The 21,350-nt window shown below is 28.8% G+C and overlaps 1 protein-coding gene across 1 annotated transcript; it reads right to left on the bottom strand.

The window, feature by feature from the left end:
- Positions 1 to 951: 951 nt before the first annotated feature.
- Positions 952 to 2,684, bottom strand: LOC148550555 (uncharacterized). The gene is made up of 2 exons (XM_088494534.1): positions 2,043 to 2,684; positions 952 to 1,938 (listed from the first exon to the last, which is right to left on the bottom strand). Exons 1-2 carry the CDS (start codon positions 2,682 to 2,684, stop codon positions 952 to 954), a joined length of 1,629 nt encoding a protein of 542 aa, XP_088350660.1.
- Between the last annotated feature and the right edge of the window lie 18,666 nt (positions 2,685 to 21,350).

The following is a 21,350-nucleotide window of genomic DNA, read 5'->3' as shown; positions in this document are numbered from 1 at the left end:
GGTGAACGTAAACAACAGAGAAGGGGAATTCTACCAATATAGTATATATGTCTTTCAATTGAAGTTTATATTGCTTTATTATTATATATTGCATGATTAGATTAGTGACCAAATATATATCAATTCTACAGTTGTTCTTGAGGATGTTACCTCAAATAGGTTGAATTCCATGTGATTGAGTTGTGACTGGTTAATTTTCCGTGTTGTTTTTTATATTGTTTTCGCAATATAACTTACATTTATTTAATCTTTGATTAAAAAACTTTAGAACCAGCATAATTTATTATTTTTGTCTAGCATTTTTAGTCATTATTCTAATTTTTTTAATTTAATAATTTAATAATATATTTTTAACCCACATTTTTAAATATTGTTAATTAACTGATAACAAAAAATAATAAATTCTACCAGTTCTCAAACATTTTTTTTAATATTTATCCTTCTATATATAAATACTAGTGTTAAACCCGTGCGATGCACGGGCTTATATTTAAATTTGATAAGTTAAATTAAAAATAATATTTTATAACCATATATTTTTTAAATTTAGTATAACACTATCATCGTCGTTATATAATAAACGTGTTAAATATGTTATTTTATCTTTATTCAAAGTAAAATATAAATAGAAGAGTTTGAAGTTTATAATATTCTTAAAGCATAAGGAGGGAGATATGAAAAAAATAAGAACATATATAACTGTAATAATAGCATGTTAATTTTACACTAAATTTTATATAAAAAGCTAATAAAAATTTATCGATCGATAATCTAGTATCTTACTAACTTCATTAGAAAAGCAATTGGCATAGGATGTTGGGCTCCTTGTTACACACTTCATTTCAAATCTGAAAAAAGAGTTATAGATAAATTAGTTATATCTATAGTAAATATTTGTACAAAAGTATAAATCATAACATGCTATTAAAATAAAAATAATATTATTCTTACCTAAATATTATTAAAAACCTCTTTGAACACAACATTTGTTGTTGATGACTTTGGATTGCCGTCTTCGTCTAGAATTAAAACCCTGAGGCCACTGCGACTCTTAACTCTTGACAAAGCAACATAAAGTTGTCCATGGGTGAACACTGATTTTGGCAAATAAAGCCCTACATGTGATAATGATTGACCCTGACTCTTGTTAATGGTCATTGCAAAGCATACTGTCAATGAAAATTGTCTCCGTTGGAACTTAAATGGCAATCCTGAATCTGAAGGGATCAAGTTCATTCTTGGAATGTACACTTTATCTCCAATATTTCTACCGGTCACTACCGTCGCTCCAATTACGTTGCTGCCAAGTTCGTTAACTATTAATCTTGTCCCGTTACATAAACCTGAAGTCTGGTCTATGTTTCGCAGTAGCATTACAGCGACTCCTGGCTTCAAAGTCAACTTGTGATTGGGTAGTCCCGAACATTTGATGTCATTTAGGAACTCTGGTGTGAACCACTCTTGTTGTACATCTTCATTCTCATCAGCTTGACATGTTGTGTCAGAGCTCAAATACTCCTTTTCCATCCCTGGAAAGATTGTCAAGACAAAATCGTTTACCTTCTCGACACTCTCAAGCGTGGGTGCAAGAATTGCCCTACTCTGAAAATACCTGTAATCTGACATATTTTGCAATAAATTTGGATATGCAAAGTCTACCAAATGAGGGAGAGGATCATCAGTAGTTGTAATCAATAGATCATTTAGAATTTCAACTTCTGATTCATCACCAACAACAGAGCCAATATTTCCATTTCCAACATCAAGTATCCAATTAGCAAATCTCTTCATTTCACCTTCATCTTGATCCGAAGAAGACATTAGAAGCCTCATATTCGTATGCAGTTTCAGAACCTTACAAAATGACCACAGATGGGATGAGTTAATAGCGGATGCCAATATATCGTGTCTACTTCCTTTCGGAATCACCGGAAGTATCTCATATAATAAATATCACCTGTACCCGGTGGAACATAATTTAACCCCCCGATAGAATACCCTCTTTTGCGTGGATGCCATTCCCTTGATTCTCTATCATAAACAAATTGATTTGGAAACTCAGCATACGTCAAAATTTGACCTGCTTCAAATTTTTTATTAGCTTCCATCCATGCTAAGAACATTGTACATTTTCCTTCCTCTTCTTCCACGATTTCTTCAAGATCATCATCATCTTTAAAGATGATATTTTGCTCTCCAGGCAAATGAAAGGTTAATCTCATCACTGAAGGCCACCTTTGATGAATATCATACGCTAAGGTTCTCCACACAGCCTCACATGCAGACAAATATCTGCAATCATAAAATTGTTTGATCTCATCAATAACCTGAGCATCCTCTCCACTGGAAACTTCCTTTGTAACTCCAACTGCTACCCTGTCTGGACCTTTATTCACGTACTTGAACAAATATTTGATAGCATTCGACTTGTTGCAGTACTCTACATTAACATGCGCTTGATAAGACATCAGCAGATATGCATTGTATGGAACCACATTCCTGTTATCCATATGGACTCCCTTCTTCTCAGTAACCACCCCTGTGTCTCGTCTTCTATATGATGGGTATCCACTATCATCGATAACTGTGTTTTTACTGAATGTCTTGGGATAATATTTGGTGCAATACCCATCTTTCATGCAAGGAGATTTTGAGAATGCTCTACCACATGGTCCATGAATCATATATGTAGATACAGCTCTAAAAAATTTTGGGTGCTGAACAGGATCTACCAAATATATTATTCTAACCTAAAAACAAAAATGATAAAATAATCAATTTATTTTTTTATATGAAATCTACTTTAAGTTGTGCTTCGCTTTGTATTTTCTTTGTCTTTTAATATCAATTTTCTCTTCAATATAATCTTGCTTCTCTTTGGACTTCTTGCATCTTTCAATATATACCTAAAAATATTAAATAAATAAATTTTTTAACCAATTAAAAATATATATACATTATACATAATACATTTTTATTATCAAATTTTTTATATTATTAAAAAAAATAAAGTAGTACACATATGACAGCGATTGTTTTTGGTATACATGTCCATCAAAACATAGACACAGGAGTACACAGGAGTACATGTATGGTGTTTGTTTATTGAGATAAAAATGATGAAAGACATAGTCATACACAAACACCCATTAAAAACATGTATTTTGTGTCTCTCTAAAATAAAATGCTGAAACACTAATTTTTAACTTGAGACACTAATTTTTTTATAATTTTTTTCATGTCTAACTTACCAAATAGAATATGAAATTAGTGTCTTCTTATGTCTATGTAAAATCGCACAGGTTTTATTTTCAATGGCTGCTTTAATTTCTTTTTTATTCTCATTTATTTAGTTACTTAAACATATTTTACGGAAAATAATATATATTTTTCTACAAAAGTATCTTTTTTCAAAAAAAATATAAGTTTAATCTCACAATCAATAAATTCAACTTATAGTTAAAATCTTTTTTTTTTTATTTCCTTAAATAAAGAGATTGAAAATGAATAACTTATAAGTAAGAAGAGAGAAAAAGATGAAAGTACCTCTATTGTTGTACTGGGATAATCTAAAAAATAACAATGTAAAAGGAGTAAATAGAAAAAAATTATAAATGAGACAAATAAAAAAATTTAAATTTAAAAATCAAAACGGTTAAGAAGCCACTTAATTAGGAATTAGTATTAAAATTTTAAATTTCAAATTTTTAAATAGAGTTTCCTAATTAGCTAGTATAAATTTAAAATTTTTAAATAAACTTTTTTAATTAAACGTTTGCTATTCATTAAGAAAATAGGAATTTGTTAATTTAAAAATAATTTTTATTAGTTTCGTCATAAATAGTATCAATCCTATTATTTATCGGTAAAAATAAATAAAATTAAATATAATCTAAAAATTAATAACCTTATAAATTACGTAAATTTAGAAAAAAATACTTAAAAAAAGAGAAAAAGATGAAAGTACTTCTACAATCTAAAAGATAATAATAAAAATTTATAAATATGGCAAGTAAAAAAATTTAAATTTAAAAATCGAAATGGTTAAAAACTTAATTAGAAATTAGTATTAGAAATTCAAATTTAAAATTTTTAAATAAAATTTTTTAATTAGCTAATATAAATTTTAAATTTTTAAATAAATTTTTCTAATCAAACGTCCGTTGTCCGCTGTCCATTAGAAATATAGAAATTTGTAAATTTAAAAATGATTTTTTTTAGTTTTATCATAAACATTATTAACTTTATTATACTTTTTCTAAAATTTAAACAGTATTATATTTTTTTAAAATAGTATAAATAACTTCACATCTTAATAAGACTGATAATTCTATTTACAAATAACTTCAATTTATATTTAAAAAAATTCTAAATTCCAAACATAAAAATCGAAAAGAACCAAAAGAAAAATAACAACTCAAGAAAAGACAATGTTTCCACCAAAACAAACATATGCTTGGCATTATTCTATTAGATAGACTCTAAAAGGGATTCCAAAACATGTGCATCAAAATTCTCAAGTTTCTTTCTCAATCTTGATCTTCTTGCAAGTTGAGGTATCTCCTTCCACCTTCGAATCTTCCGACTCCGAGGATAGTCGCTTAGTTGGTGTAATAGCATTTTCCAACAATTCGGATTCATCATTGGCCGCAACTTCATTGGAATTCAAGCAACAAATTCTTTACAAAAAACCACGTTAAATTAAAGACTTCTTTCTAACCTTTGATTTTATCTCACTAATATTTTTTGAATAAAATTAAGATCTAATTTTGAGAGAACAAACAAAAAAAAAATTATTTTTTGAACAAATACCTTAGCACCTTCTACTTTCTCCCCTTCAATGATTGAGGATGTCTTTGAAATTGGAAGCAAACCACCGATATAGTCAACATCCTAAAATTATAATTAATTATTATTTATAAATTAGATACTACTAATGACCAAGGAAGCAAAAAATAAATTAATTTTTAATAGAAAGTACACTTATATATACTCAAAATTTGAATAGGGTGAGCCTCTTTGAATTTATTTATGAGGTCCACATTATCAGTTATCTTCTTAACTTTATAAGAAGGTGAAAAATGTGGATTATCAGATATTTGAACTTGAACGATGAAGAGAAAGATCTTATCAATAGGAGTGGATCAAGTATCTCTACACAGCTCTTTCCCAAAACTTGTTTTGCCTCCTTGTCAAAGACTACATAACATGCATAGTCAGAATCATCAATGACATCAAGCTTTATTCGATACCTACTTAAAAAAGAAAATAACATAAAAAAAAGTTAAATATAGACTTATTCAATATCTAATCCAATATACATAGACTTTAATTTAAAAAAATAAATAAATAACCTTGGAGTCATGGATAAAAGGATATTAGTAGAAAACTTGCGTCTTCATCGAGCCAAACCATCTCAATTGAGTATGGCAATGGAGAATTTTTGTAACTTGATAGTGTCCATGACCGTATCACTCGTATACGTACACACAAATTGTCGATTGTAGGATTGATGTCAGCAATTTTGTGAATACCAGCCATTGGAATAAGTATGGAGATTTTGGATATATGTAAAAAAAGGGATTGATGTACTTTAAATTGTGGTGTTTTACATCTCTCATAACTTATCCTTTTATAGTTGCATCATAACTAAATTTTTTTAAATTTGGTTGACTTCAATTTAAAATTTAAAAAATAACAAACTAAGTAAAACAACCCAAACTTAAAATTTGAAAATAACAACCTAAATAAATAATAATTTAAAAATTCTAAACTAACGTAAATCTTTATTTATAGTAATATTAGTATGTAACAACCGAAGAATAATTAACGTAAATTTTTTTAAAACTCTAAATTTCTTTAAAAGAATTTATGTAGCTGCAATTTAAAAAAAATCAACAAAATTTTAAAAAATAATTCTAAAAAGAATTAACAGATTTTTAAAAAATAGTGTTAAAATATAAAAAAGAACTATCTAAGTAAAATCTAAATAAAATTTAAAAAATAATAACTTAAATAAAATAATTTGAAATTTAAAAAATAACAACCTAAGTAAAACAATCCAAACAAATAAAACAATTTAAAATTTAAAAAATAACAACCTAAGTAAAACAACCCAAACTTAAAATTTGAAAATAACAACCTAAGCAAATAATAATTTATAATTTATAAATATAAATCCAAAAATTTCTAGTGACGACACGTAAGCAAAAAAACTCCCAGACTCAACGTATGAGCGCCACGTCAGCAAATGAGCTTCCCATTTGTATACTATAAAGATGTCTTTCTAAAGGGCTCTCATGTTTCTATTGCAGGCCTATGTTGCGTAGAATACCGTATGCAACCACAACAAAAAAAAAAAAAGTTGCAAGCTCCGGGTATTACTTTTCAATCTTTTTTCTTGTTATAGTGCTTCGGTGCTTTTACCAAGCTAACTTACAGCTGCTAATTAACAATTATTTTTGTTTTCTTTCATTAGTAATATGATGGTTTTGTCTTGTGTGTATCTTAAGAAGAATCATGTATCTACGTTCAAATCGTTTTGTCAGTAGTTCCACGATTGGCCACTGATTTTTTTTGTTGGAAGTTAATTCGTTCTTTATTTCATATGGTTGCTTTTGCTATGCAGCTCACCTGTTTGTTGAAATGTTTCAATGATTATAGCAATCCCCCCAAGGCCCCAAGAATTTATTATTAATTTATTATTTCTTTAGGGTGGAACTTTTAAAGTTCATTTTCTAGATAATTAAGAGCATGTAAATATTTGGCATTTTGGCTTAATTTACAACTAGTAATGCGGGTGTCCATGGATCGGATCATATCCGCAGATCCGCGGTAAATATCCGCATCCGATCCGAAAATTGCGGATACGATCCGATCCGCAAATTGATCGGATCGGATCGAATCCGATCCGCACCCTTTGCGGATCGGATCGCGGATATCTGCTCTACATCCGCATATCCGATCCGCGGATCTGCAAATCCGCACTATAATAATTAAAAATAAATAAATATATATATGTTTGGTATTATATTTACTTGTTTGTATGTTTTAGTTAGTAATTATTATTCATATATTGTATTATTTTATTTTTGTTATTTAGAGAGAGTTTGATTAAAAATATTTTAGGAATAAATAAGTTTAAAAGTATGAAAGAAATATTTTTATCGAATTCTTTTACATAGAAATATGATTAAAAAGAGAATGTTTAATTATGCGGATATATCCGATATCCGATTTGATCCGCAAATGTGCGGATCGGATCGGATCCGGCACTAAAACGTGCGGATATCATATCCGATCCGATCCGATGAAAATTGTGCGGATTGGATCGAATTTTCAACTATATCCGATCCGATTCGATCCGCGGACACCCCTCAGTAATGGAGATTTACCCTTTCTGAAAAATCTGGTTTTTAGTTGTGAATTGTGATGATATTAACTCGAATTTTGCTTCATTTCCAATCAGTGTAGCAAATATTGCCAACGCGGATCGGATCGGATCGAATATGGCCAAAATTTCGATCCGATCCGCACTAAAATCATCGGATCGGATCGGATTTAATATTCGCAGTTTTTATGGTTGGATCCTGTGCGGATCGGATCGGATATCGGATATATCCGCAAAACACAAAAATATTTTTAAAAGTTTATTTTTATTAAAAAATATCAATAAAATTCATTTTTTCTATTCTTTTAAATATGTTTACTCTTAAAATAATATTAAACATACTTTTTTTAAATAATAAATTAAAATAATACAATATATATGATAATTATTAGTTGAAATAAAACATAAAAAGAATATTTATTTATTTATTTCTTTATTTTTACAGATACGCGGATATACGGATCGGATGTGCGGATACCAACACAAAATCCGCAATCCGATCCAGTTAGTGTGCAGATCCGATCCAAAAGTTTTGCGGATTGGATCCATATCCGCAATTTTCGGATCGGATTCGGATAAATACCGCGGATATACGGATCGGATCCGATCCATGAATACCCCTAAATATTGGAGCTTTATTTGTTTTGTTGAGCTGAACCCTTTCAAGAATGTTCCTGATTTGGAGTTTAGTTTCCAGCAAGACTCTGAGTCAGAGATGGTTTTCATCCGCAACAACTCCCCAAGTTCTTAGAACTGGTGATGTCTTGAGACAATCAAGACTTTTTACCGAGGAAGATGTCATTCAATACTCTAAAGTGAGCCATGATTCTAATCCTTTGCATACTAATCCTACGGCTGCCAGAGATGTCGGATTCGAAGGTCCTCTCGTCCATGGGATGCTCATTGCTTCTCTGTTTCCTTGCATCATCTCGTCATATTTTGTAAATCACATGCTAATCTCTCTGTTTTGATTTGTGATATCAATATTATGGAAATGTGTTAGTTAACAATCTTGGTAAACCAAAATCGAGTGACTAAAACGGATGAATTAGACTATGATATGATCTTGCTTAGAGTGAGATGAAAAGTAACAGAAGTATAGTTTGGTCTTTTTCATCTACATTATTTCAGCAACCTTCAACAGAACTAATAACCATTCTCTAGCTATTAATAGGTAGATGGGATATGAAATAAACACAAATAGTCTTTTTAGGTATTATCATGGGTTCTATGCATGCTTACGTATAAAGGACTCTATTTTCATCTCAGATAAAAGATGTTATTCCCAAATTTTTGAATGGTTTTTTGAATTGTGGCACCAACTTGATGAAAACCTTTTAAATAAGTGTGTTATTTATTTGAAATGGAAATTTTATCAGAGAAGAAATTTATTTGAAGAAATTTTCTTTTCTTAGTTTTCTATGGTAACCTTCACTATTATAACATCATTGGTTGATTGAAGCCTGGAGCTGTTTATGTGTCTCAAAGCTTGAATTTTAAGTTCCCTGTGCATATTGGAGACCATATTACTGGTGAAGTACAAGCAACAAATCTGAAAGAAAATAAAAACAGATACCTGTAAGTTTTGTCTTGACATTAATATTTCTTATTTTTCTTTTTGAAAAGGAATAACTTTGTCAATGTGATTCAGTGCAAAGTTCAAAACAAGGTGCCTCATGAATGGCGAACTGCTTGTTATTGAAGGTGAGGCTACATCTATGTCGACAACACTGACCTTTGAACAAAAGCAATGTAAAGAGCATTGAAAAAGCTATTCACAAGAATGGACTATTAACAATGAAAAACAATTGAGACAACAAAGATTTTGTAATTTTTCTGATTATAATGTAGTTCATGTAGATCTAGTGGGCGCTATTATTTTGATAAAAAAAATATTTTTTCAATAAAATTTTTTTTTTATTTTTTAATGTGTTTGACAAATTTCTAATAGTAAAAGTAAAAGCATTAAAAAAATCTAAAAAATATTTTTTTTGAGAAGATGTAATTTACATCTTTTTTTTAAGATGTTTTTTTATGTAATAAATAAACAAAAAAGTACTTTTATATCGTTATATCCAAACATAATTGATAGATAAAAAAATCTTTTTGGGCACTGGATTCGATGGTCTCAGAACGTTTAGACCATTAAATGATCTCATAACAAAACATGTTTTTTAAGTTTTTTAATAACATGCCTGCTATACATACAAGCCTTTTTGGCTTACAAGCTATACAAGTTGCTCCAAATTCAAGAAAAAACACGCGCACCACTCTTTTAGGATCAAGCGTCCAACGCACGCGCCTTAATCACCCTTCCACAACACGTTCACTCTTCCTCTTCTTCCTCAATCAAAACGCAAACCGTCAATATTCAAGGGACATTCGAAACAAACTACGATTCTGCAGAAACGTTCCAACTCCTCGCGAAGAGTAGAAGAAATCAAGAAGAAGAGATACAAATCTCTATCAAAAATCACCAGAAAAAACGAAGAAACATTATTCAAGGTACTGTTTTACTGTGCCTCATGCCTCATTCTTAACCAACAAAACATTAAAAGATTTCAAGAAGAAATATACTGTCTCCCCCTGTTTTTGGTGTATTTCTTAAATCCTTTGGGTGTATTTCTGTAATTCTTTGGGTATTTTTTTGTAACCGTTTGGGTGTATTTCTGTAATCCTTTCTGTAATCGTTTGGGTGTATTTCTGTAACCGTTTGGGTGTATTTATGTAATCGTTTGGGTGTATTTATGAAGTTTCATTATCTTCAAAACGATTTCAAAGCTTGATTTCAAAAACCATGAAAATCGAAAAAAAAAAAAAACGAAGCAAAGAGAGAACACACGAAGGAGATCCAACAAATTTGGCAAGAAACTCAAAAAAAGAAACGAAATCTTTTGAAAAATAGAAGTTATATATTTGCGCGTTAATTGATTTGAATTGATTTAAAAGTCTGTTAAAGAGGCACGTAACATAAGCAGCGCATTTAGTAGGTTTTGTTCTCTCAGACTTGTAAAGCTTATAAACACAAAACACTTGTATGTAAAGATTTTCTCTTTTAATAACTACTAAATCTCTTATCTAATTAATCTCTTATATAGTCCTTATCTAATTTTAATTACAAATTAATCTCTTATATATTTTTTAATTATAAAATCTATTTTTTATTTTATAAATCATTATTTTATCATTCATCTGTCATGTTTATTAATAATAAAAAACTAAAATAATAACAAATTAGATCTTCCATTAATCGTAATAAATATTTGCAATCTTAATTGATCATAATTTTATCGTTGATCCGTTACATACATATTAGATTGGAAAATTTGTGTTTGTTAGAAATTCAATCGATTGGAATTGATACACAATCGATTGAAGTTTGTACGCTGCTAATGGTATTTTCCAGTTCAATCGATTGATATGAGCATTCAATCGATTTAAATATGACGTGAATAAGGTTTTTTCCTGCATTCAGGTATGATAATACAATCGATTGAATTTTGATATGCGCTATATATTAAGCCTGATAACTATCCGTGTTCAGTCTCCCTCCCCTTTTTAAATTTTACAACCCCATTTGTGCACCACCTCTCTTCTCTCTCTAAATCCATAAAATTTCTCTCTTCTTCTTCTCCAATCTCATCATTAAACTAGATACATGTTATTAATTCTCATCCAAATTCCTACAAAACCCACCCAACCAATATCTCCAAAATGGTAAGAACTAAAAACGCAAAAAGAGGTAGGGTTGAGGGTGAAAATTCTACATTCACCAATCTATAACCTTAATATTAAAGAAAAGATAAGATTAGAGTATCTAAATTAAAATAAAAACTTAAAAATTGAGGATAGAATTTTAAAGATAAGATAGATCGATAATAAAATAATAATTTATAAACACGATTAGGAAAATTGAGAACGGCGTAACATATAACGTAGTGCACAATTCAATCGATTGGATAACGCAACCAATCGATTGAATTGTGAAAATCTATATTGCTTTGAAAACTTAAATCGATTGGGTAACATGAACAAACTATTGAATTAGAAAAAATCCACATTCTAATCATCATCTAGTCGATTGTGTAAAAGTTACTATCAATTGATTTTTGAGAAAACCATACTATCATCCAACATTCAATAGATTGTTTTATGAACCTGAATTCTAATCACTTGAATTATGGAAATCTGAAATTCAATCGATTATTTTGTGGAAATCTGAAATTCAATCGATTGTTTTATTCCAATCGAGTTGATTTTATAAGAAACACGATTTCACAACCCTATACAAATGTAACAGATTAAAGATAAAATTTTAATCGATTAAAATTGTCAAAAAAAATTATTACGACGTTATTGTTTTTGTTTTTTATTATGATAAATGAATGATAAAATAATGATTTATAAAATAAAAAATAGATTTTATAATTAAATAAGATTACTTTTTACTTTTTTATAAGATCTTTTAAAAAAAAGATAACTCGAAAAAAAATATTTTCTTATAAACTCAGCTAAGCAAGCCTTTAATTGATGACAATTGAACAATTATAATAAGTTAATAATATTGAATAAAATTCAAACTTACTTGAAGCACATTAACGTCTACTAATAATATTATAAAAAAAAATAATAATCTCATAATGACACTTTTTTTATTTTTTAATAAATTCATAAAAATATATAATGCAAAAAAAAATTGCGAGAACTGACATTATAAAAAAAGTAAAAGTGACATTATCATTTTTCATAATGTAATAAAAAACACTAAAATTTTCTAATTCAATCAATTACTATTTTAAAGGGATAATAATAATAATAATAATAATAATAATAATAATAATAATAATAATAATAATAATAATAATAATAATAACAATAATAATAATAATAATAATAATAATAACTTTTGAATGAAAGATTCGATCAGTATTTATTATATCTATATATAAATTAGTTTATTATAATTCTAACTAAAAGTAGTTATAAATATAATTAAATAAATAATAAAATAATAAACATAAAACTTAAATTTAATCCTAAAACTAAACAAATCAACTTCAATTTTAAATTGGAAAATAAATTTTTATATCTTTAACAATAATAACACTATAAAAAATTTCTACAGAAGTTGTGAAGTCTTGAAAAATAATAATCATCCTCAACTTCTTAATGATTGTCATGTCCAAATTGCATATGTTAAACCAAGAGAAGAGATTAAATGAATGTATTTATATATTTAATTATTTACTATACGAATCTATTATATGTGTATTTCCTGATAAAATAAAAGAGTACATGCCACTAATTTATAGGTGTTAATAGATAAATAAAATAAAACCGATACGTTATATTTTTATATTATTAGGATAAATTGAATATGGAACAAAAAGTTATGCACAATATCTACCAGTACAACATGAACTAATGTACCATTTAATTTTGTTATTAATTTTTTAGGTACCATAACAAATACTTAATTCTAGTCTTTTTAAAAATTAAATTTTGTTGTATATTACATATGATGTTCTGTAAAAGTATATCATATAAATATGTTTATATTGTATTAGTGTATTAATAGACACATTGTCTTTTTTATAAATTAAATATATAATAATTATAAATATGAAATTAGTTAAAATGATAAATTTTGTATATTTTAAAAATTTTATTTGAATATTAAAAATAGCAAGCAAAATATAATAAAGCTCACACAATTATATATCTCATTTGGTTGGTGTAAAACTCAATCTTCATGAGTTTAACCTATTTAAATTGTCATTTTATATGTGTTCTCTGCACTTTTTTTTTCACTTTCTCTAAGATTTTTTTTGAGTAACTACTCTAAAAAACATTTAACTCCTCTTTACAAGATGTATTTAAAAAAAACTATGTTTTTAACAAAAGCTATTTTTTTGGAGAATTAAAAGCTATGCTTTTTATTACTCATGTTTATTAAAATAGGCTACATTTATCTTCTAATAATTTTTTTCTAAAACCTAATATTTAGTAATGTAATTATATATATAATCCTGTATTTCTAATTATATTAGTCAAATATTATAAAATAAAATAAATACATAATAATATTATACAATATTTTTTAAATAATAAATATTATCTTTAAACAAAATATATTTATAATGAACCAAAAGTATTGAGATGATCATAATTTTAAATATTCATATATTTCACATTAAAATAAGTATAACCATATCAAAATATGCATGAGACCACTTAAAATTTACTACTAATAAACTACAAAAAAAAAAAAATTATATTTTACATAAATATTTTTCTAATAAAAGTCATTAATTAATCAATCACACATCTTTTAATTTTCAACACTACTTCATCTTTACTTTACCAATAAATTAAAAATTCTGAAATATAGTTATTATAACCGGATCAGAGCAGCCGATTCAACACAAACCAGTACAGTTCGGGCTTCGGGCAGCTAACCAGCACGCCTCCACGGTAGTGGAAATGCTGAATCACAATAGAAGACACTTGTGAATTCATTCACAAAAGATGCTTCACATGGGATTCGAATCTGAAAGGGTTATGTAAGGCTGCAGCTCTTCAACAGCGGCACACTCTTATCTTTATCTTTATAGTAATATAAATGGGGAGTTCATGGCGCTCATATGTTAAGTCTAAGAGTTTATTTGCTTAGATGTCGTTACTAAAAATTTTTAGATTTATATTTATAAATTATAAATTATAAATTATTATTTGTTTAGATTGTTATTTTCACATTTTAAATTATTTGTTTGGGTTGTTATACTTAGATTGTTATTTAATTTTTTAAATTTTAAATTATTTTACTTAGGTTGTTAATTTTTAAATTTTAAATTATTTTATTTTAGTTGTTATTTTTTAAATCTTAGATTGTTGTACTTAGATTGTCATTTTTTAAATTTTAAATTGTTTTACTTATGTGGTTATTTTTTAAATTTTAACACTATTTTTTAAATTTTTGTAGATTTTTTTCAAAAATTGCAGCTACATACATAAATTTAAATATATTTACGTTAATTTAGAATTTTAAAAATTGTTAATATATTTATTTATTTTATCTACAAATTTAATTTAAATTTAAATTAAAGTCAATCAAATTTAAAAAACTGTAGTTATGAATCAACTATAAAAGTATAAGTTATGAAAAATGTGTAGCACCATAATTTAAAGTACATAAAATCCTTTCTTTAAATACATCCAAAATCTAAAATTTCTCTACTGATTTCAATGGTGGTATTCACAAAATCGTAGAAATCAATCCTACAATCGATAATTTACGTGCACGTATACGATACGGTTATAGACCCTAACAAGTTACGGAAATTCTTCATTGTCATACTCAATTGAGATGATTTGACTCGATGAAAACGTGAGTTTTCTACTAATATTTTTTATTTTATTTTAAATTTATATTATTTATATTTTAAATTTGTTTATTTATCCCCATCTAATTGTTCTTTGATTTTTTGTTTATCAATTTTAGAGAGGATATCCCGATTTGTAAATGTGTTAAAGGAAGGAATATCTTACCAAATAAGATATTTTGGTGATGGACTCAATGAGGGTGACTTCAAAACTACACATCATGAGTATGTGGTTAATTTAAACCAACGTATCGATGTGCACAGACTTCCAGAATCGTCAAGTATCTCACGATATGGATTTAGTTTTGTGAGTTTTGATACTCTCAATACTCTTGGGTACGATTACACCTACTTAGTTAGTAAGTTTATTGTTTTAGAAAAAGTATAATTTATTTTATTGATAATTTCGGCTGTATTTTTTTTAACAAACTTATTGACAACAATTTTTTTTTATTTTAAATCATTTCAGATATTATTGGATATCTTGTTGGAATTGGGAGTAAGAGGACTCTTGAAAAGGAGAACAAATCTACCAAATACACTGTTGTTATTGAATTAGAGATTAATGATGGGTAATCATATATTTATTTTTATAAATCTAAAAATTTTGATATTCTCATCTCTTTAAATTGTTATTTTAATTTATTTTATTATGAATATTTTTGTTAATATTATTAATAGGTAACAAATATTTTTATTCAAAGGCAACGTTTTTGAAAAAAAGGCAACGTTTTTTATTAATAGTATTTAATTTTTTTGAAAAATCAGTTTGAATTGTTGAAAAAAAGTATTTAAATATTTTTTTAAAAAGAATTTTAATAAAAAGCATTCTTTTCGTAGTTAGTTTTTTATGAGTTTAAAATAATTAATAAATTAATTATTAATTTTTTAAAATTATGTTTGACGTTTTAATTTTATTGTTAATTTTTAAATTTTAAAATATAAAATATATATAATTTAATATTATTTTATTGGTAGTTACTTTTTTAGTTGTGATTATTTTTTATTTATTTTGTTATAAAAAATATTTAACATTAAACATTTTATTTGACATAAAAAAATAATGGAGTGCGCACTTCTGGACAACTATGCACATGAATTAAATATTTTTTTGGGATCCGACAATAAAGATGGAACTGTTGTCGTCTTACAATTTGTTAGAGTGAAATTATATAACAGTAATATTTATCCATAATTATGTGAATTTTTATATGTGAGCTTTTACTCATTTTTTATGTGAGTTTTTACTCATTTTGTATTAAATTAAACTTTTCAAGAAAAATTGTTTTACAGAATTTCATGTATGGCACAAAAATGTTCTTCAATATTAAAGAAGTAAATGTCATCCAATTTAAAAATAGGTGAGTATATATATATTTTTTTAATTCTTTAATTAGTTTAATATTGTGTGTGTTATCTAACGTAGTTTTTTTCGCTTTATTTATCTAGCTTTGTAAGATTTGAAGAACCTAGGAGTAATATTGGCAGAATTTTAAATGAGGCTGCATTATTAAAAATTTATTAAGGCAAAATTATTGAGCAGTTAAAAGAATTAGATACGATAATTTTTTTTTGTAAAAAAATTGAGAAAAAAATTAATTTAAATTTGTTGTACATTGATTATTTTTGTTTATTCATCTTATTTATTTAGATATATCTTTTAGATTTAAAAACTTACCAAATTCAGGGAATTTAAATCATTAATTTTTTTCAGAATGCTGTTTGTGTTGTCTTAGCTACTATAAGTCATATTATAAATACTCCAGACTGGTGGTGTGGCCAATGTGAATGCAACAGGTCCACATATGCTTTTACAAAAACTTTCAAATGTTCAAGTTGTGGCCGTCTCCTTTTATCCATAACATTATTTATTTGCTTAAGTTATTTTACTTAGATTATTATTTTTTAAATTTAGAGTTTTTTTTTGACGTGTCGCTCATACATTGAATTTGAAAAAACTTTTTAGGTGTCGTCAGTAGAAATTTTTAAAATTTTATTTATAAATTATAAGTTATTTGTTTAGGTGGTTATTTTTTAAATTTTAAGTTATTTGCTTAAGTTATTTGCTTAGATTGTTATTTTTTAAATTTTAAGTTATTTGCTTAGGTTGTTAGTTTTTAAATTTTTAAATGTACTTTCTTAAGTTGTTAGATATTTAGTTTTAATATTGTTGAGCTAATTTAAAAATTTTATTTATAAATTATTTGCTTTAAAAGTTACTTTTAAAATTTTAAATTATAGTTATATTTTACTTTAATTATAATAATATTAATTTTTTATTTAAGAAAAAAAACTAATAATTATTATTTTTGAAAAAATTAAGTTCACTTAATAACTAATAATAATAAATAAGTTCACGTAATTATTTAGTTACCTTATATTCCTTTTTACTTTCTTTGATTTTCCAAAGAATTATAGTGTTAAATTAGTTAGTTATTAGAGTTTATAACTTAAATTTATTTATTTTATCTATAAATTTAAGTCAAATTTAAATCAAACTCAATTACGTTTCAGAAAATTCTAGCTATAAGTCAATTATAAAAGTACGAGTTAGAAATACATAATATAATATCTCTATTGTTTAGTACAATTAATTACTTTCAGTTAATATCCTTAACTGAAAAAAATTTAAGAAAAAGATAATTTCAATTTTTTGTACATAGATTATTTTTATTTATTCATTTTATTTATTTAAGTTTTTTTTTTTAATTTAAAAACTCACTGAATTAAGAGGTTTGTTTGTTTTTTATATTCAAATCAAACTTCAATTTGTTTTTTAAATTTAAATTATACTTGTTGAGTTAAGAAATTAACCAAATTAATTAATGATGACAAACATTATTTTTGGAAAATTATCTAACTAATGTTAAATATTTGTAATTAAGCATTGCAGGTCACAAATTAATTCAGTAGCCCAATTGGATGAAATTAGAACAAGACTGGTGGGCTGGTGACACAATCGAAACCCAAAAGGAAACAAAGCTGAGAAATCAAAACGGGCTAAATGAAATGATCCGATCCAAGCCTGATAGCAAGCAATTCCCTCTCATTTGCTTTCACCAAATCAACGTTTACTTTTTTTCCTTTTGGTCAGAAATCACAGAAGAAAGAGAGAGCTTCTTCCCTAAGCTAATCACTAAAGAAGCAAGAAAGAGAAAGATTAAGCTTGAAAGGCAGAAGTCTAATCAACCACTTCAAACCATATCAAGTTAAGGCAGAGCTAAAAGGTAACCCATTTCCTTATACATGCATCATATCTTCCTCTCTTCATCTTCAATGTTCTGCCTATCCATTCTGAGATACATGGGAAAGATGATCTCTGCTCCCACTGCTGTGCATCTACGGTCACAAGTATGTCTTGGAGACCAAGTAGCTTTTCAATGGCCAAGATCTGGGTTTACCATTGAGAAAAATCTGTTTTCTACTTTCCTATGGTGTTCGGTCAACAAGAGAAGGTCAGAACCAAAGTTTCTATTCTGAGGATTAGTGGAAAAAGTGAGTTGGTGGGTTGGTGAAGCACAAAGCTCAAGAAGCTGACCTAGGAAGAGGAACCCAGCAACATGCAATAAGATAAAAGAAGATTTTTCATCATTCAGAAGCAAGGAGAGATAACCAGTGTATTAGGGTTTTGTTCTGAGAAATGTTCTTTGAAGAAGTTCATCTAACTGGACAGTGTTTCCTAGTCAAAGGAGCATTCCGCCAGAATGAATAACTGAATCAGAGACTAGCAAATCTGGTTTATCACATAGTAAAGAGGCTGTTGAAGAAGTCAATCTCCTTCATGTTTTACAGATTGTAATTTTTTTCAATGTTTATCTTTCTGTAATTTCTTGAGTGAAAAGGCATAATGAGAGAGCTCAAGTAAAAGCCAATGAGTGGAAAGAGGCTGAGTGATACACTTGAGAGAAAAGCCTAGAGTTATTTTCAGATTTCTTTAGGTAAGTCTGTGTCTTGTATCTTGTACCAGTGAGGTACCTCTTTCTTAGTTAGGTGAGCACTAAGGGTGAAGAGTTAGGTATTAGCATAGCCAATGTCAAGTTAGGTTAGAACTTGAGTATGAAAGGATTGTGTCAATCCTGTGGAATTAGTGTATGTAATACTTCAACTATAATGAAAATTCCACCACTGTTGTGGTGGAGACTGGACGTAGGTTGCATAGCACAAAGTAACCAAACCAGGATACATGATGGTGTTAGCTTTTTTCTTCTCTGCTCTGTCCTATTTTCTGATATTCATGAGACAAAATGAAATTATCTCATAAATTTTCCGCTGCTTAGTTCAAACAGTTTCAGACAGCAAGTATGTTTTAAAAGGGTTAATACTGTAACTTAGAAGAAGGTCATAGATTCAACCCCTCCTTCTCTAGGCCTTCTACAACTTTCAATTGGTATCAGAGCTAAGGTCTCAAGAATCAAGCTTCACCGCTTGGAGCAAAGATCCAATGGCGAACAACTTGGGCACAACCACAGTTGCCTACACCCTCACTGAAGGCCAGTCAAACAACCGGTCTCCTTTCTTCAACGGGAAGAACTATGCCTACTGGAAAGAGAGGATGATGATCTTCATCCAATCCATTGACTACAACATATGGAAGATTGTTGTGAGCCGTCTGGTGCACAAATTGTGAATCACACTTTTCACAAATCGTACCACTAACCAGCAAGTGCACTGGGTCGTCCAAGTAATACCTTACGTGAGTAAGGGTCGAATCCCACGGAGATTGTTGGTATGAAGCAAGCTATGGTCACCTTGCAAATCTCAGTCAGGCAGATATAAATTGATAATGGAGTTTTCGAATAATAATTAATAGAATAGGGATAGAGGTACTTATGTAAATCATTGGTAGGAATTTCAGATAAGCGTATGGAGATGCGTTCGTTCCTCTGAACCTCTGCTTTCCTGCTATCTTCATCCAATCAGTCTTACTCCTTTCCATGGCTGGCTTTATGTGATACATCACCACTGTCAATGGCTACTTTCGGTCATCTCTCGGGAAAATGATCCAATGCCCTGTCACGGCACGGCTAATCGTATGGAGGCATCACCCTTGTCAATGGCTTCATCTTATCCTCTCAGTGAATAATATGCTCACGCACCCTATCACAGCACGGCTATTCATCTGTCGGTTCTCGATCATGCCGGAATAGGATTTACTATCCTTTTGCGTCTGTCACTAACGCCCTGCAATCGCGAGTTAGGAGCTCGTCACAGTCATTCAATCATTGAATCCTACTCGGAATACCACAGACAAGGTTTAGACCTTCCGGATTCTCTTGAATGCCGCCATCATTCTAGCTTACGCCACGAAGATTCTGGTTAGGAGATCTAAGAGATATTCATTCTAGCTTATTTCATGTAGAACGGAAGTGTTTGTCAGGCACGTGTTCATAGGGGAGAATGGTGATGAGCGTCACACATAATCATCACCTTCATCACGTTCTTGGGTGCGAATGGATATCTTAGAAGCGAAATAAGATGAATTGAATAGAAAACAGAAGTACTTTGCATTAATCTTTGAGGAACAGCAGAGCTCCACACCTTAATCTATGGAGTGTAGAAACTCTACCGTTCAAAATACATAATTGAAGGTCCAGGCGTGGCCGAGATGGCCAGCCCCTCTGATCTAAGAACCAGGCATCCAAAGATGTCAAATACAATAGTAAGAGGTCCTATTTATAATAAACTAGTCACTAGGGTTTACAGAAGTAAGTAATTGATGCATAAATCCACTTCCGGGGCCCACTTGGTGTGTGCTTGGGCTGGGCTTTAAGTGTTGCACGTGCAGAGGTCCTCCTTGGAGTTGAACGCCAGTTTTTGTGCCAGTTTGGGCGTTCAACTCTGGTTTTGGCTCCTTTTCTGGCGCTGGACGCCAGATTTGGGTAGAAAGCTGGCATTGAACGCCAGTTTACGTCGTCTATCCTTGGCCAAAGTATGGACTATTATACATTGATGGAAAGCCCTGGATGTATACTTTCCAACGCAATTGGAAGCGCGCCATTTCGAGTTCTGTAGCTCCAGAAAATCCACTTTGAGTGCAGGGAGGTCAGAATCCAACAGCATCAGCAGTCCTTTTTCAACCTCTGAATCTGATTTCTGCTCAAGTCCCTCAATTTCAGCCAGAAAATACCTGAAATCACAGAAAAACACACAAACTCATAGTAAAGTCCAGAAATGTGAATTTAACATAAAATCTATTAAAAACATCCCTAAAAATAACTAGATTCTACTAAAAACATACTAAAAATAATGCCAAAAAGCGTATAAATTATCCGCTCATCACAATACCAAACTTAAATTGTTGCTTGTCCTCAAGCAACTGAAAATCAAAATAGGATAAAAAGAATAGAACATACTATAAATTCCAAACTATCAATGAAACATAGCTTCAATCATATGAGCGGGACTTATAGCTTTTTGCCTCTTGAATAGTTTTGGCATCTCAATTTATCCATTGAGGTTCAGAATGATTGGCATCTATAGGAACTCAGAGTTCAGATAGTGTTATTGATTCTCCTAGTTCAGTATGATGATTCTTGAACACAGCTATTTTATGAGTCTTGGCCGTGGCCCTAAGCACT

This window comes from Arachis ipaensis, chromosome B7 (assembly GCF_059453495.1).
Source record: "Arachis ipaensis isolate K30076 ecotype BB chromosome B7, ASM5945349v1, whole genome shotgun sequence".
Taxonomy (NCBI): domain Eukaryota; kingdom Viridiplantae; phylum Streptophyta; class Magnoliopsida; order Fabales; family Fabaceae; genus Arachis; species Arachis ipaensis.
This window is presented reverse-complemented; position numbering and strand designations above follow the sequence as displayed.

What these genes read in the sequence shown, in the direction of transcription:
- LOC148550555 (XM_088494534.1), bottom strand. Translation starts at nt 2,684, where the DNA reads ATGATTCATGGACCATGTGGTAGAGCATTCTCAAAATCTCCTTGCATG. An exon ending in CTGAGTTTCCAAATCAATTT is followed by an intron (nt 1,939 to 2,042) that starts GTTTATGATAGA and finishes TTATTATATGAG; the next exon opens with ATACTTCCGGTGATTCCGAA.